The sequence below is a fragment of the Balaenoptera ricei genome, chromosome 15 (genome assembly GCF_028023285.1).
Source record: "Balaenoptera ricei isolate mBalRic1 chromosome 15, mBalRic1.hap2, whole genome shotgun sequence".
NCBI classification, from domain to species: Eukaryota; Metazoa; Chordata; class Mammalia; order Artiodactyla; family Balaenopteridae; genus Balaenoptera; species Balaenoptera ricei.
The window spans coordinates 23417667-23432569 of NC_082653.1; the positions used below are offsets into that span (position 1 = coordinate 23417667).

Consider the following 14903-nt stretch of genomic DNA (forward strand, 5'->3'; position numbering starts at 1 on the left):
GAACCAAGTTTGATTTGTGTGGATAGCTACCTGGTCTAGATATTTTGAACATTTGATCAATATTTTCAAAATATAGTTAAACTTTCTATAGGTTAGAAAATTTAACCTTTTCTAGAGGTTAATGATTTCCTTCTTCAGTTGGCTTTACCTGGTTAGTTTGTGAAAATACGAGCTTATTCTCTGAATTTAGGGCATTTGTTTAAATTCATACATTTCTGGCTCAGTCTAAAATTAAATTATGAGATCAGAAATAATTTCAAAGGGCTGTCATGAAGATACAGTAATCCCTGAAACAGACCTTTTCACAAGATTACTTTGAAGAACTGAAATGTTTAAGAGGTAGAAAACAGGATTTCTGGGGTTTTTTTTCTGTTTATTTTTAAGCCAGAATTTCAAGTGTTACTTATTAAATGAAAATAGATACATCCCATAAAATGTCCCTTTTTATCAGCTAAGCCTATTATGTAAAAGGCCCTATATTCAAAATTCTCACTGATCTTCCAATAGAAAAATATGTAAATATTGGACAACTTATAAAAGAAAAAATATTAACAGCTATTAAAGATGTGACAAATGTTTGCTGTCACTAGTAATCGAAGAAATATAAATTGAAACAAGATGTCATTTTTCAACTATCCAGTAGGAAGAGACCTTTGCTAAACTGCCATATCAAATGCCATGTCAAAGGTGATGGGCAACAGCCTCACCAGCTGGCAAGGATGCATGACCTTCTCCTGGCAACATGCACACTCTGATCCAACAATTTCACCCCAAAATGTATGCAGAAGGGCACACAAGGATATTCATTAGACAACACTTATAATAGGGAAAACAGGAACATCTTAAAGATCCATCAACAGGAGTTGGTTCAATTACTATGGAACATAAGTAGCCACTAAAGAGAAGCTGACCATTTCAGCTGGAAAAATGTTTATATTAAAGCAAATTACAGAATAATATACTGTAGTTTTGTTTTTGTAAAAATATCATATATATAAAAACACATATAACTGAATAAAAAAAGACTAAAAGGAAACACAAAAATATATTAAACTGAGAAATACATATAAATATATATCTAAAAGATGGAAAATAAGTACACAAGGTGTAAAAAAATGGTTATTCCTAGGTGGTGGGATTTGGAATTTTATTTTTGTTTTTCTTCTAGGATGAATATATGTTATATATATATATATATATATATATATATATATATATATATATATATATATATATATATATGTTATTTTTTTGTAATAAGGGGGGAAAACAACAATAAAAACTACGACAATTAAAAGAAAATCACTGGGACTTCCCTGGTGGTCCAGTGGTTAAGAATCCGCCTTCCAATGCAGGGCACGTGGGTTCGATCCCTGGTTGGGGAACTAAGATCCCACATGCCATAGGGCAACTGAGCCCATGAGCCACAACTACTGAGCCCACGTGCTCTGGAGCCTGTGCCCCACAACTAGAGGAGAGCCCGCACACTCTGGAGCCTGTGTGCCACAGCTAGAGAGAAGCCCACACACCTCAATGAAAGATCCCACGTGCCACAACTAAGACCCGATGCAGCCAAAATTTTTTTTAAATAAAATTTTAAAAAATTAAAGAAAAAGAGTTGGACCTTTGAAAACAAAAAAGAAAAAGAAAATCACTGTTCTGGATGAAGCCTTCAGAGAGTCAGGAGCAAACTGAGGGGGGAGGTAGGAGGCCCCCAGGAACACCGCTGGGCCTGGGAACCAGGAGCCCTGGGCTTTGGTCTCACTTTGACTACACCACTTAGCAGCCAAATCCTTTCCCTCTATGGACCTCAATCTGTAAGATGCGGTGGCAGGGAGGCTGGGCCACACCATCAGCACCCAAACACAGGACTGTCTGCATCAGGTTCACCTACAGTGCTTGTCTGTTAGGTAGACAGAGAGATAAATTGCTGGGGCCCCAATCCAGATCTCTTGAATCAGCCTCCAGGGGTAAGACCTGGGGATCTGTATCTTTAACAAGCATTCTGGGCAAGACTGCCTCCTAGCCAGGTTTAGGAACCACCGGATTAGATAATCCAAGACGTACTCCTTGTTCTCAAGCCCTCCTACTATATACACCTCCCCTGGCCCACTCTCAAAGCCTTGTTCCTCCTCACCTAGCACGTCCTGGGGGCTTTGGGGGAACTGCTTGCTGAGCACGGTCTCCAGAGCATAGCTCAGGTCCATGCTGTGCCTGGTTATCTCGGCCGGCGTGGCACCCGCCGGGAACATCTGTGTGGGCAGCTCGGAGAAGCGGATCTCTGTGCCGGCTCTGGGCTTCATCTTGGGCAGCCGGGCCAGGCCTTCCTGGTAGCTTTTGCACTCAGTGCCGCAGAGGGGTAGATTCTGCCCCACCCGGTCCTTGGTGTACTTCATGGAGAGCACAGGCAGCACCTCTGAGAAGGCACAGATGTGCCGACTCTCGGGCTGGAGCTTCTCCACTGTGGCCTCGCTGATGAAGTTGGTTAGTGAGATCCACTTCTTGAGTGTGGCATATGGGTAAGGTCCCAGGAACTGGTCCAGCTCCTGGAGGTTGGCCCTCATGGCCTCCACCACAGCCTCTGGGGCTGGAGACAGGTCTACCTCTTCCTGGACTGCATCCCAGCGCAGGACCTTCAGCCCCCGCTGCTGCAGGCTAAGGAAGAAGCCCATACGGGGGCCCACCTCCCTGGGATTGGCCTTGTCCACAGAGCTGTAGTGGAGGAAGTGGATGCCCGGAGGGATCATCTTCACACCCCGGAACTTGGGCCCCACCTCCCAGGAGTTGTAGTCAATGCCAAACTCTGTCCCCTTGGGCATATTCAGGATGACCACAGTGGCCCCTTCAAAGAAGAGGTGTTTGGCAAGCTCAGGATCCATCTGCATGGCAGCCATGGGACCAGTGGTGAGTGACCAAAAAGGAAACTTTTCTAGTTTTCCAGAACAGCTGAAAAAGAAATATATCAGAGTTAATCAGAACCTGGGGAAGGATGCTTCATTTGCTGAACATTCTCTATGTGCTAGATATTGAACTAGACCCCTGACATAATTATCTCCCTTAATCTTCACCACAACCCTGCACTGTTTTACAGATGAAGAAAATAAGACTCAAAGAGAAGAGGGGTTTTGTGTTTTGGTTTAATGAGCAAGAACACTCACTTCACAGCTGGAAAGACATCAGTTAAAGAAAAGTGACATGTTCAAGGTCACAGAGGACCCAATTAGAACCTGGGTACCCTGCCCTCCAGGCCAGTGTTCTTTCCACTGTTCATTCAGGATCTACTCTCAGATCTCCTTCTCACAACAGAGGATGAAGGCAGAGAAAGCTTGGCTGGTCCATTCTAAACTATAACTCTGCCTAAACTGTCTTAAACTATAACTCTGTCTAAAACCTATTGCTGGAGAGTCCCCAGAAGAGTTGAGAAGCACCCACTCAGTTTCCTATAAGCCTCAGGGAAGGCCCAGAAATGGACCAAAGGTGGAAAGTGGGTGCTCAGCATCTAAAATTCACAAAAGCTTTGGGCAGTGAAGAGCTTTTCAACCACAACCACACGCTTCTTCTTCTCTTACTTATAAAAAACCTGAAGTCCAAGGAGTGAAACGACTTCCCAAAGGGTTCACAGTCAGTAGCAGCTCTGCACTGCTCACCCAGAAGGGATCCAAGAGGCACAGCTGGCCTTGGATCCGAAGAGAAAGACCATAGAACATCTATTTTGTCTACCTCTGAACTACCCATGAGGACACACTGATAAAACTTCTGTGAGCAGACACACACTGCCTCTGTATTTATAAGAATGGTTCCAACATGAACTAATTTAAACAGGACAATTATCTAACCCTCTAGTCCCAAGACACCTATCTATTCAATTCAACAAATAACCCTGGAATGCCTGCACTGTGCCAGGATCTTCACCAGGAACTAAAGGAAACATTCACAGAGTAAGACAGTTACTGCCCTCTAGGCACTTCCAATCTAGCCAGACATACAAACAAGGCCCCAAAACTTCACAAACAGAAGGACCAGCTGCCTGTTTAATCCTTTTTACTCATTTTATTTAAACAAACAAAACAAAATAAAACCATGAGGAAAGGAAGAGCAACCCTTTTCCAAAAATGTTAAGGACATATTTTATTGTCTTAACCCAGTACCCACCACAAATGACTCTCACTCTAAATCAGCATTATTTTTCCAAACTGCAAGTCACGACCTGTTAATGGGTCAAGAGATCATTTTAGGGGATCTCAACCAGCATTAATTTTTTTAAATAAAAGGACAGAATTTTAAAAAATCAGAGTACATCATAAATATTAAAGCTAAGTACTGTTTTCTGAAGCTTTGTGTGTTTGTATGGACTCTTGGTCATAACATAAAATGTATTTGTTACTGTAGGTCACAATCAAAAAAGTGTGAAAGCCACTGCTCTGAATAATTTATATCATTTTCCTATTCCTAATCTTGAATTCAGAAGGTACTTAATAAATGTTTGCTAGATGAACAGCTATCGCGTTTAGAATAACTGCTCATCACTTAGCCATCTTCCCTGGTGGCATGTGTATGCCCCTCCTTGATAATGCCATTCCTTTCCTTCTATTTCCACCAGACCGTAATTCTCCTCACTATATCTTCAGCAGCTGGCACATGGCCTGGCACAAAGAAGATGCCTTGGGAGGCAGAAAGTCACATCCACCCACTTCTCTCTACCACCTCCTTAATCTAAGCTACCATATCCCTCACCCACAGAGTGATCGCCCCTTCAATCCCTTCTCCATCCAGTAGCTGGAGGGACCTTCTCAAAGCACTAATCTAAGCATGTCACCACCCATACTTAATATCCTCTGAGAGGCTTCTCATGTGGCTCTTGGCAAACTAAATTCCTACCATGACCTACAAGGAAGGCCTGCGTGGTCTGGTCCCTAGCAACTCCTCCAGCTTGTGTCATACCATGCTTCCCCCACACGCTCTCTGTTGCAGCCAAACTGACCTCTTTCAGACCCTCAAACAGGAGGCTTCCCTGATAGAAAACTCTTCCCTCCCCTCTTTCTCAAATCATTTTTCTGATCTCTGCTCAATATTCAACTCCTCAGTAAAGCTTCTTTGACCGGGGCTAAATCAGTTCTCCTGTAATTCGCTCTCACGGCGCCTTGTATCTTTCCGTGTCACTTATCACAGCTGCAATTTTGCAAATGTTAATAGAGGGCTGTCATCTCCAGGAGACGTGGGTCTTTTGTATCTCCAGCACATATTAGACACTTGGTAAACATTTGTTTAATAAAAGCATGATACCCATTTTGTAGATAACAAAGCCTCGGTTCGGAGAAAAGACCTTAGCCGAAGTTACAGAGAGTAGCTCAGAACCACGTCAGGCGGAGCTAAGGCCCCCGGCCCGCAAGTTCTAAAGTTACGAAAAAAAGCAAGTTACCGCGGGTGCCCCAGGAAGTCCTGGCGACGGTGTATCTGGTGACGGTTTCTCAGGGAGAAACTGTGGAGGCCTGTGGAGACAGGTGGGTCCCACCACCGGCCCACAGACGGGGATGTCCCAGTTCCCCCCGCTAGGTGCCCTAGTGCAGGGCCCTCCGCGATCCCGAGCTGGGAAGAGGGGTGGCCGGACCACACAGACGACGAAAGCAGGAGTTAAAAGAGCACAGGAGGCCGCGCTCACCGACTTGGGTCTTACCTCAGGTTCAGGGACCGCGGAAGCGCACCGGAAGTTCTCCCTCTCTGGCGCCGGACTGGAGCAACAGGAAAAGGGGCCGGGCGGATCGCTCAGTCGCGGGAGAAACGGTCCGTGTCTGCAGGTTCCGCCCCATCAAACATTGCCTTTTGCTACTTTTAGTTACTGGTTTTCGCTTCTGAACCGTGGATAATAACTTTCATCAAACGATGCATTTTATATCCCGCTCCAGAAACACATCCACCAGCCATGGTTTTTCGGTCTCAATCAGTCATGGTTTCTGAGGCTGGGGTCAAGTTCATGACTGCCCAGTAGCCACAGAGGCTCAGTCGTGGTCCGGGTCAGTCGATCTCTATCCGAGTGACAGTGTCACAGCTGGCCCGTTATCACCCGGTCCCAGATTCCAACCATACTCAGCTGTAGAGGAGAGCTTCAGAAACCCAGCCCAGAGAGAACCAGTCTCACAGCAGTAGTCACCACATCGGTCCCTCTAGCTATAACAATCTAGTGTCCTCTGACAGTGCAGGCCTAGTACGATATCTCAGTCAGGCTGTAAACACACCTTGAGGGAGGAAACCTGCCTGTCTTGTTCTCCACCGTTTTCCTGGAACCTAGCACAAAGCCAGGCACAAAGGCCCAGCTCAATACATATATTATGCATTTAATTAATGATAGTAATTCTTTATTAATTAATGGCTTCTATTTTGGAGCCTAGCCCTGTGCTGGGTGGTTGTATCAGTCAGGGTTCAACCAAAGAGGCAGAGCCAACAGGAGGTATATAAGAGCTTTATTACAAGAAATTGGCTTACATGATTGTGAGGGCTGCCTAGGTAAGTCCAAAATCCATAGGGCAGGCCACTTGGAGTATGATTTCTAATCCTTGCACTAACCCTACTCAGCAGACTTAGCATTCCAATGTGCAGAAGAGAAAACTGAGGCTCAAAGAGGTTACACAGCCAGAGTGGCCGGGCTAGGAGGCAAACCAAGGTCTGACTGGTGACTGTCTGTTCTTGTCCCCATGCTGCTGCTCTTTAGCTTGCCTGTCACACTTCCTCAGTGACAGCTGGGCATGCCAATCTGTCTCAGTCAAAATTCATCTCTTAGTGGGTTACAGACTAGACCGGGCCCTGCAGTCATGGTTGATCACAATGAGCTGCTGCTGGATTAGCCAGATATGGCCTCCATCAGTCACAGTCATGCATGTCAATCTGTCTGTCATGTCAGTTCCATTTCCTGCATGAAGAAGCTCAGCTCCCTCCCCAACCCTCCCCATTTCCAGCCTTAGGTGCTGAGCTCCTTGGTCTGTTTTCAGAGCTCCCTATTCTAGCAGGACTCACCATCTTCTGAGACTTCAGGACACTGAACTATGGGCACAGGAACCGTAGATGGTAGCCCAGGAATCCCAGCTGGTGGGTTGCATGTCCACCCAGACCAGGTTTCTCAACCTTGGTACTATTGAGATTCCGGGCTGGATAATTCTTTGCTGTAGGGCTGCTGTCTTGTGTGTTGTAGGATGTTTAGCAGCATCCCTGGTCTCTACCCACTGTATGCTAGTAGCACCTCTCAGCTGTGACAACCAAAAATATCTCCAAACATTGCTAAATGTTCCTTGAGGGACAAAGTCACACACATGCGCACACACACACACAGAAAAGTTAAGAGTCACTGATCTAAATGAATCAGCCAGGTTATTCCTAAGCAGCTTGGAGGCTGACTCTGTATTTATGGGAGACAGAGACACAGATCCAGGGTGGGTGGGAACCCAATGTTTGCAAACCTTGTCCTATTCCAGGACCCCAGGTGTGACAGATAACTAAAGGAAACCTACAGGGAAAATTCAGGGAAGGATTCACAAAACTCCTGGAAGCAATTGCCTCTGACAATGGACAGGAGTCTGGAGAGAGTTGAAGAATTGCTTTTCACTGCATAGCATTTTGTAGCATTTAATGAATTACCTTTAAAAAGAAAAGACAGTATTTAGTGTTTGAAGTTATAGGGAAATGCTCAGGATTTAAGTTTTTAAAAGTATTTAGAATGGGGGACTTCCCTGGTGGTCCAGTCGTTAGAACTCCGGGCTTCCCCCGCAGGGGGCCCAGGTTCGATCCCTGGCTGGGGAGCTAAGATCCCGCATGCCTTGCGTCACAGCCTCCCCACCAAAAAAGTGTTTAGAACAGCATGTACAAGGTGACTTCAACTCTGATAAAATACATATACATGAGAAAAGACTGGAAGAAAATGGACCAAAGAGTTAGCAGTGGTTCTTGCTTGTGAGATTTGGGGTAGTAAAGAAAGGTGGTTTGGGGTGAGTTGTCTGGTAGAATGAAAGCAAAGTGCTGGTACATGCACCTCAGGTAGCCCAAGGGACACATTTAGGTTTCACATGGATTATGGTTTTTAAATTTTAATATTTTTGCATTTACTTTTATGAAGACCTCCTTCCTTTGCCAAGTGATGCTAGTTTTTCATTTGTGGAAGTAATATAGTTTCCTTTTTAATTTTTTTTTTTTTTTTTTTACAGAGAGTCAATTGAAAGAAAAATGATGTCAATGTCGGGACGGGTAGCATATATGGGGATATGGCAACATTTGCTGTATACATTATCCACTCGGCTCCCATGAATGAGGATGTAGGAAAAGACCCCAATGGCGGTGCTCTTCTTTCAAGCGTGTCTCCACACACCAAGCCCCTCTGTGTCCTGGGTCCGCATGCCTACACTTCCTGCTGCCTAGAATGCTCTCACCCAAGTTCTTCACCTTACTCGATCTTTCTCTTCATTCAGCTCAAAAATCATGTCCTCAGGGAGGCCATAACTGGCCACCTTATTTAAAGTGGTCTCCTTCAGTGACGATCCCCTTCCCTGATGCATTTCCTTCCTGGTGCTGACCACTCTGGTATCATCTTTGAGTGCTCGCCTGTTTTGTTATCAGTTTCCTCCACTAGCCTGTGAGCTCCTGGAGGTCAGGGGCTTTGTCTTATTTCTTGTTGTACGTGTAAAGCCAAAGCCAAGACCTGGACCACATTGGATCTGCAAATATTTGAATGAAAGTGTTGTAGGTTGAATGAAAGTGTCCCAGTTGGGATCTCTCCACCCAGCTTTAGCCCTTCCCACAATGCCAACTTGTACTGGTAGCCTAGGTCAGAGACAGAGAGAGAGATGCCGAGGCAGTTTGTGGTTCAGCATCAAACACATTTATTTCACTTTTATTGAGTATACAAGAACAGAGAGCACACGCATACAGCACGGAGCACTGAGGTGGGGGAGCGCGGGGACAAGAGAGGAGAGAAGGGTGCGAGTAAAAAGGACCAGGACAGCATCGCAGTTGGTTGGGAAGGTGCTTTTGGAAAAAAAAAAAAAAATGTATATATTTAGAGTGATGTTGTTCATGCAATTTCAGGCCAGTCTTGGAATGTGCTTGCAGGATTCAAAAACTGAAACAGGTCTTGGCACTTCCTATACCCTCAGATGGAAAAGGTCCCAAGAAAGCAAAAGAAGGGAAAACAAAGATCTGTAGGCTGGCAGAGTGGCAAAAGGTCATGGAGAGCCTCTGCTTTATCCTCTTCGTTTTGCACGTGAGGAAACTGAGGCCCCGAAGCGGGAATGGGACTAGCTCAATGGCACGTGGTGAGTTAGGGATTGAGCCAGGATGGCCACCCAGAACTCCTGACTGCCCTCCAGGACTTTTTCCACCATGCTACATGGTCTCCTGGGTGGAGAGGTGGCACAGAAAGGATGAGAAATGTAAAAAGGAAAAGTAGGTTGAAGACAGACAAGACAAACGTCTATATTCCCTATGAAGAGGAGGATGGGGAGGAAACAGTGCCCTAGATTTCAGCTTTGCAGCTCCCCTCCTCCCTGCTGGCACTGCCTGCCTCTCGGCGGAAGGTCAGAACATCTGTGGGATGGAGAGCTCCACAAACCCTGGCTGGCCCACAAGCTAAGCCTGGTCACATCTTCCCTGCCCTAAAGCCACACACTTAGGGTCTAAAGGCAGGCACAGAACCCAGAACAAATATTCTCTCTCTGAGGTATGTCCTGTGCGCTCAGGACACCTGGTTCCTGCAAAGACAGGGATGCCTGAGCCCAATTCCAGGTGGCCCGGAGAGGGTGGAGCCACTCCAGCTCTTGGCCCAGAAACAGTGGGGGCTCTCAGGCTGAGGAGGACAGGAAGGAGGCTCTGTGGCTTCTCTCCCAGGACCGTAAAAAGAACCTGGTGCATTCAAAGTGTGCCTTCGCTCTCAGGGGGAGTCGGAGTGGGCCACCAGCCTGCCCCGGAGGGGATGTGGCTGACTGTGCCACCTGAGCCCCAGGTGCGGGGCTCTCTCCACCCTCTCTCCATCCCATTTCTGCCTACAGAGGCAAACACTGTTCTGGTTTCTTGTCCTGCCTCAGGTCAGCACCAGTTAAGCAGCTAAGCATGTGTGTCACTAGGGTAACTAATAAGCAAGCCAAGCCCCTCTCTGGGACATCCCTAGGCAATGTCTGATAATTGGAGAGAATTCGGAAGTGTTCTCAGAGGGGTTAGAGATGTAAGGCTGGCTCAGGGGTCTTCCCAGGTCCTCTGCTCCCCCCATGCTTTCTCCTTGAGCCTAATGACAGTGCCTGGCACAAGTAAGTACTCAATAAATATTTGTTGAGTGAATTTATCGCCTGCTTTAGAAGCAGGATGGGGGAAATGAAATGGGACTGAGAAATTAAAGGGCAGTGGGGAAAAACTCTCTCAGAAGGGGCCTCATTAAGCTCAGGGAAGCAGCTTGTGTCAGGAAAGCCCACGTGTGCCAGAGGGCAATGCCAAGCTTTTGATGGGGGTCTTCTCCAAGGGCTTCTGTGGTCTCAAGGCCATTTTTGGGACTCCGAGGGCACAGGCTCAGAGCGCAGACGCCGACTGAAGGCGAGGTCTCTAAAGCCAGGGTCTTATACGTAGATCCTCCTCAGCTTACTCTGGGGCAGGCGAAGACTTTGGGAGTGCGGTTGTGACCTATCAGGGCCTGCCCTGTGCTCAGTCTCTACCATGGCTGCTTTGGCCCAGGAAGCAGAGAATGATTCAGACAGAATACAGGAGTGGTAAAGGAGAAGACTGGGCTGGGGGTGTTCAGACAGCCAGGTGGAAGCCACCGTCTTCCGCGGCAGCTGGGTACGTCACCTCCCTCGGGATGGGAGTTAGCTGTCACAATGCGGTCAGGAAAAGGCAAGACGTGGCAAAACAAAGAGAGATTGAGAAAGGAGGCAAGCCTCCTAGGGAGGCGGGGGCACTGAGCCGGGAGACCTGTGCAGCAGAATCCTAACCCTGGACCCCACGCCTGAGCACAAACCAGCCCCCAGTCGCTACTGCCCAGGGGGAAGAAGGCATCTTGAACCACACTCGTGTTGCTTCCTTCTTGCCAAAATCCCTGCCTCTCCACCTGGGGGCCCCGCCCCTCCCCACCCATCAATCAATTACAAACACCACACACTGTATTTCTACACTGAACCAGCTCCTACTGTGAGCGACCCACAGCCAGAGTCCGGGTCTCCTTGGCAGGGTCGGTTCGGTGAGATCTAGGAACCTTGGGATACATCAATCACAGTCAGATAATTATAACTTTAAAATGTCAGCTTCATACTTACCAGCACTGTTTATTTTAATATTTGTTTCCTGTTATATGTAATATACATAACTTAAAAGCACATCCATACAAATCTACGAGCTGCACCTTCATAATGAGAACCCATAACATACAATGTCTACTTCACCTCCTGTGGCTTGGTTTCACATTCTTGCTTTGCTTTGCTTTTTCTCGCTTCCAATGAGAGTCATCTGCAGTGGCCCTCAGCAGGACCAGGACACAGAAGGTGAGGCGGGGGTGGGGTGGGGGAGAGGGAGGAGGGAACCCAGACAGAAAATGACTGACAAGATGTGTGACAGTCGACGGGGAGGGGAGGCGGAAGAAAGGAAGGTGGATTTTGCAGCCCAGTGTCAAGACCCAAAAAATAAGAATCTAGTGTTCCTCCTCCTCCTTTCCGAGCAGGGAATTTTCTCTCTTTCTTGGAAAACGTTTGGCAGGGCGTGTCTTGCTGCTGCAGCTTCTCTTGCTTGGCTGCAAAAGTGTTTTCCTTTGCATTTGAGTGGGCAACAGACGCAGGAGAAAAAGAAATGGAATGCTCGTCCACTGAATGGAACGTGTAGAACCCGGGTCGCATTGTACTTCTACAATCAGCGTGGTCTGGCTTGCCTTGGTTGTTCCGCGGGGCTTCAAGGGGGGGTGGGACAGGCGCGGCAGGGGGTGAGGGGGGAGGAGCAAGGGATTATTGTTGTTATAATTTTTTTTTCCTGAACAATCCTACCAATTCTTCAATTTGTCTGCACAGGAAATGTAGGCGTTCAGATGTTGGCCGTTGCTGTCGGTCGAATGCTCGGCCAGCCCCGGCAGCAGTGCAAGGACGTGATGTTTCCTGTATATATATCTATATCTATATATATCTATATATATATGCTTTTCCTTTCCCAGTCTCTCATCAGGGACAGTACGTCGCAGCTGGGACGTCGGTGTTCAGTTGGAGAATCCAGAATGAAGGCCCCTTCTTTACGGTTCTCTGGCTTGGGTTGGACCAGAAACGCCAGCAACTCTTCACAGAGGTCAGGATTCCTGAAGCCAGAGGCATTGCGGGGAGGAGATGCCAAGGAAGGAGGAGGACAAGAAGAGTTAGTAACTTTTGTCACTCATCTTTAAATACATGGCAAGAGGTTGTTTTCCCTATCTTTACCGTGTGCCCTTTATTATGACTCAGGAAGATAGACTGACTTGTCCAAGGCCACACAGCTTGTAAGAAAGTGGCCGCTGAGAACTGAAGCCACTTCTGTCTGACTCTCTGACTCCAAAGGCCATGCATGTTTGCTGGGTTGTTTCCAGGCAGGTGGTCTTTTACTTTGGCCGGAAAATTTGTCCAAGTTTCCTTGAACACTGAAAGCTAAGATTATACTCATTTCATTTTGTCTTCCTATCTGCTCTCAGTTCTAAGAAATGTTTAGTCGTGATTGCAGATCTTCTTTTTTTGTCTTTCCCTTCTGTTTGCCACTGCCTGCTGTGTCCTGGGGGTTAAACCCCAGAGAGGAGTGTTTAAGTAAAGAAACTGGAGTCTGGATTCTAACTCAGGTTTGACTCCAAAACTTAGAGGTTAAGGCGCATGGGCTCTGAAATCAGACAATCCTAGTTTCAAATTCCATTCCACAGTCTACTAGCTCTGTCATCTTGGGCAAGTTTCCTAACCTCTTTAGACCTTAGTTGCTCCCTCTGTAAAATGGGTCCCACCTCACGAAGTTGTAGGGAGGATTCAAGTAAATACCGGCTGTTCTTATTATTACTATTGTTGTTAACTTAACCACATACTATTTGATCTCATTGAGGGCAAGGGCTGTGTTTTACTTATTGTTGTCTTTCCAGGGGCCAACACCATGACTGACACACAGCAACTACCCCAAACCATTTAACAAGTGGCATATTGTCCCTGTCCTTTGCCACTTACATATGATCAGGTGCTAACGGAGCTGTAGAAATTTGATCCTTCTCAGCTCATTTGACAAATGGGAAAACTGAGGCCCAGAGGGTTCAATGACTTAGCAAGTTGGTGGCAGAAACAAGACGAGAACCCTAGGCTCCTGCTTTGGAATAGGTCATCCCCACCCCCATTTAATTAAAAATTTGAAAGTAAGAAAGCTCTGGGAAGCTGGCTGGATGCTGCCCTCTTGCTGGCAATGTTTGGGAGACAGGTCTTGCCTGAAGGAGACGGGCCAGTGAACAAAGATGGAGCAGAAGCCACACATCTGGGCTGTGAGTTGCAGGGAGAGAAGAGAAGACTGTAAGATGGGTGTGATTTCACACTCACAGCAAGAACTTCAAGGAGGAAGAACTTCATAAAGAAATCTACTGGAGCAGGGACAGGTGTTCCTGGAGGATTCAGGCAGGGGAGAGAAGATGAAGACTGGCAAGATGGATGCCCACGTGGAAACAGGGCCTCGTGCACCAGGCTGGTGATAGAAGTTTAGGGTCTGACTTGCTCAGGGCTCTCATCAACCCCTCAACATGACAAAACTATTGGGACAAGGAAGCAGTTTCACATCACCGAGCACCTTCTGTATGTGAGATACCACCTGGTACATCATTGCTATGGACTGAATGTTTACGTCCCCCTGAAATTCACATGTTGAAGCCCTAACCCTCAAGGTGATGGTATATGGAAGCGGGGCCTTTAGAAGGCACTCATAAATAGGATGAGTGCCCTTATAAAAAGAGACGTGAGAGAGATAACTTCTCTCTCTGCTCTCCACCACGTGAGGACACAGAGAAGATGGCTGTCTGCAAACTAGAAGAGGGTCTCACCAGGAACCAGACTGGCTGGCACCTTCACCTTGGACTTCCCAGACCCCATAACTGTGAGATATTAAGTGTGTGTTGTTTAAGCCACCCAGTCTACGGTGTTCTGTTATAGCAGCCTGAGAGGACTCTGACACTCATAGATGTTGTTTAATTATTACAGCAGCTCCAGTTTATAGATTAACTCCATTTTGTAGATTAGAAAACTGAGGCCCAGGCAGGTTCCTCTGGGCACACTTTCTGAGTCCAAAGCTAGGTGTGTTCTTTCTACTCCATTCTGCTACTTGCTGAGGATTTTTTCTTACAGTGCCGGCTTCACCTTAAGTTTCCTCATCGATTAATAAAGTGCCTGCCCAAAACTCAGTGTAAACATGATTCTGGGTTTGTGGGATATCTTCTAAAGCCCATAGACACTTCAGAAGGACCGGGGACATCTAAACAATACTGTATGATCATGTATTCTTCTGTTTATTACAGCAGAGTCCAAACGGGCAGCATTTTGTTAGCTTACTTTGTGTTAATAGTAATGATAGTCATAATTAACTCTTATTGAGCACTTACTATGTGCCAGGCACGGTGCTTACTACTGTAGATGTATGATCTCAGTAACCCTATGAGATAGATACTGCGAACAGTCAGCGTGGTCAGGAGATTAAGGCCATAAGGCAGCTTTGGGGTCTAACAGATGAGGTTTGACTCTCTAACCAATTCTTTGTGTTCCCAGCTCCAAATGTGTGAGCAAATCGCCTAACATCTCAGAGCTTCAGTTCCCTTCTTTGTAAAATGAATGAGCAGGTGACAGTACTGTGCCTAGTGCACAGCCAGGTGCCTGGAAGAGTGTAAGGACTCCATAAGTTATGGCAATTGTTACTATGTCATTGTC

General features: G+C 46.6%; 2 protein-coding genes across 30 annotated transcripts in view; both read right to left on the reverse strand.

Moving 5' to 3' along the window:
• AAR2 (AAR2 splicing factor) overlaps positions 1-5715 on the reverse strand; it is a 66695-nt gene extending 60980 nt beyond the window's left edge. For 2 of the 3 annotated variants that reach the window (XM_059896346.1, XM_059896344.1), the window contains exons 1-2: positions 5420-5668; positions 2138-2946 (exon numbers count right to left, since the gene is read on the reverse strand). In XM_059896346.1, coding sequence (XP_059752329.1) covers positions 2138-2894 — 757 coding nt within the window. In that variant the 5' untranslated portion in view covers positions 2895-2946; positions 5420-5668. The other variant, XM_059896345.1, reaches the window with a different exon arrangement.
• Positions 5716-8837: 3122 nt separating this feature from the next.
• EPB41L1 (erythrocyte membrane protein band 4.1 like 1) overlaps positions 8838-14903 on the reverse strand; it is a 137949-nt gene continuing 131883 nt past the window's right edge. For all 27 annotated transcript variants that reach the window (XM_059896673.1, XM_059896681.1, XM_059896670.1 and 24 more), the window contains one exon: positions 8838-12295. In XM_059896673.1, coding sequence (XP_059752656.1) covers positions 12287-12295 — 9 coding nt within the window. In that variant the 3' untranslated portion in view covers positions 8838-12286. The remainder of the gene's footprint in view (positions 12296-14903) is intronic.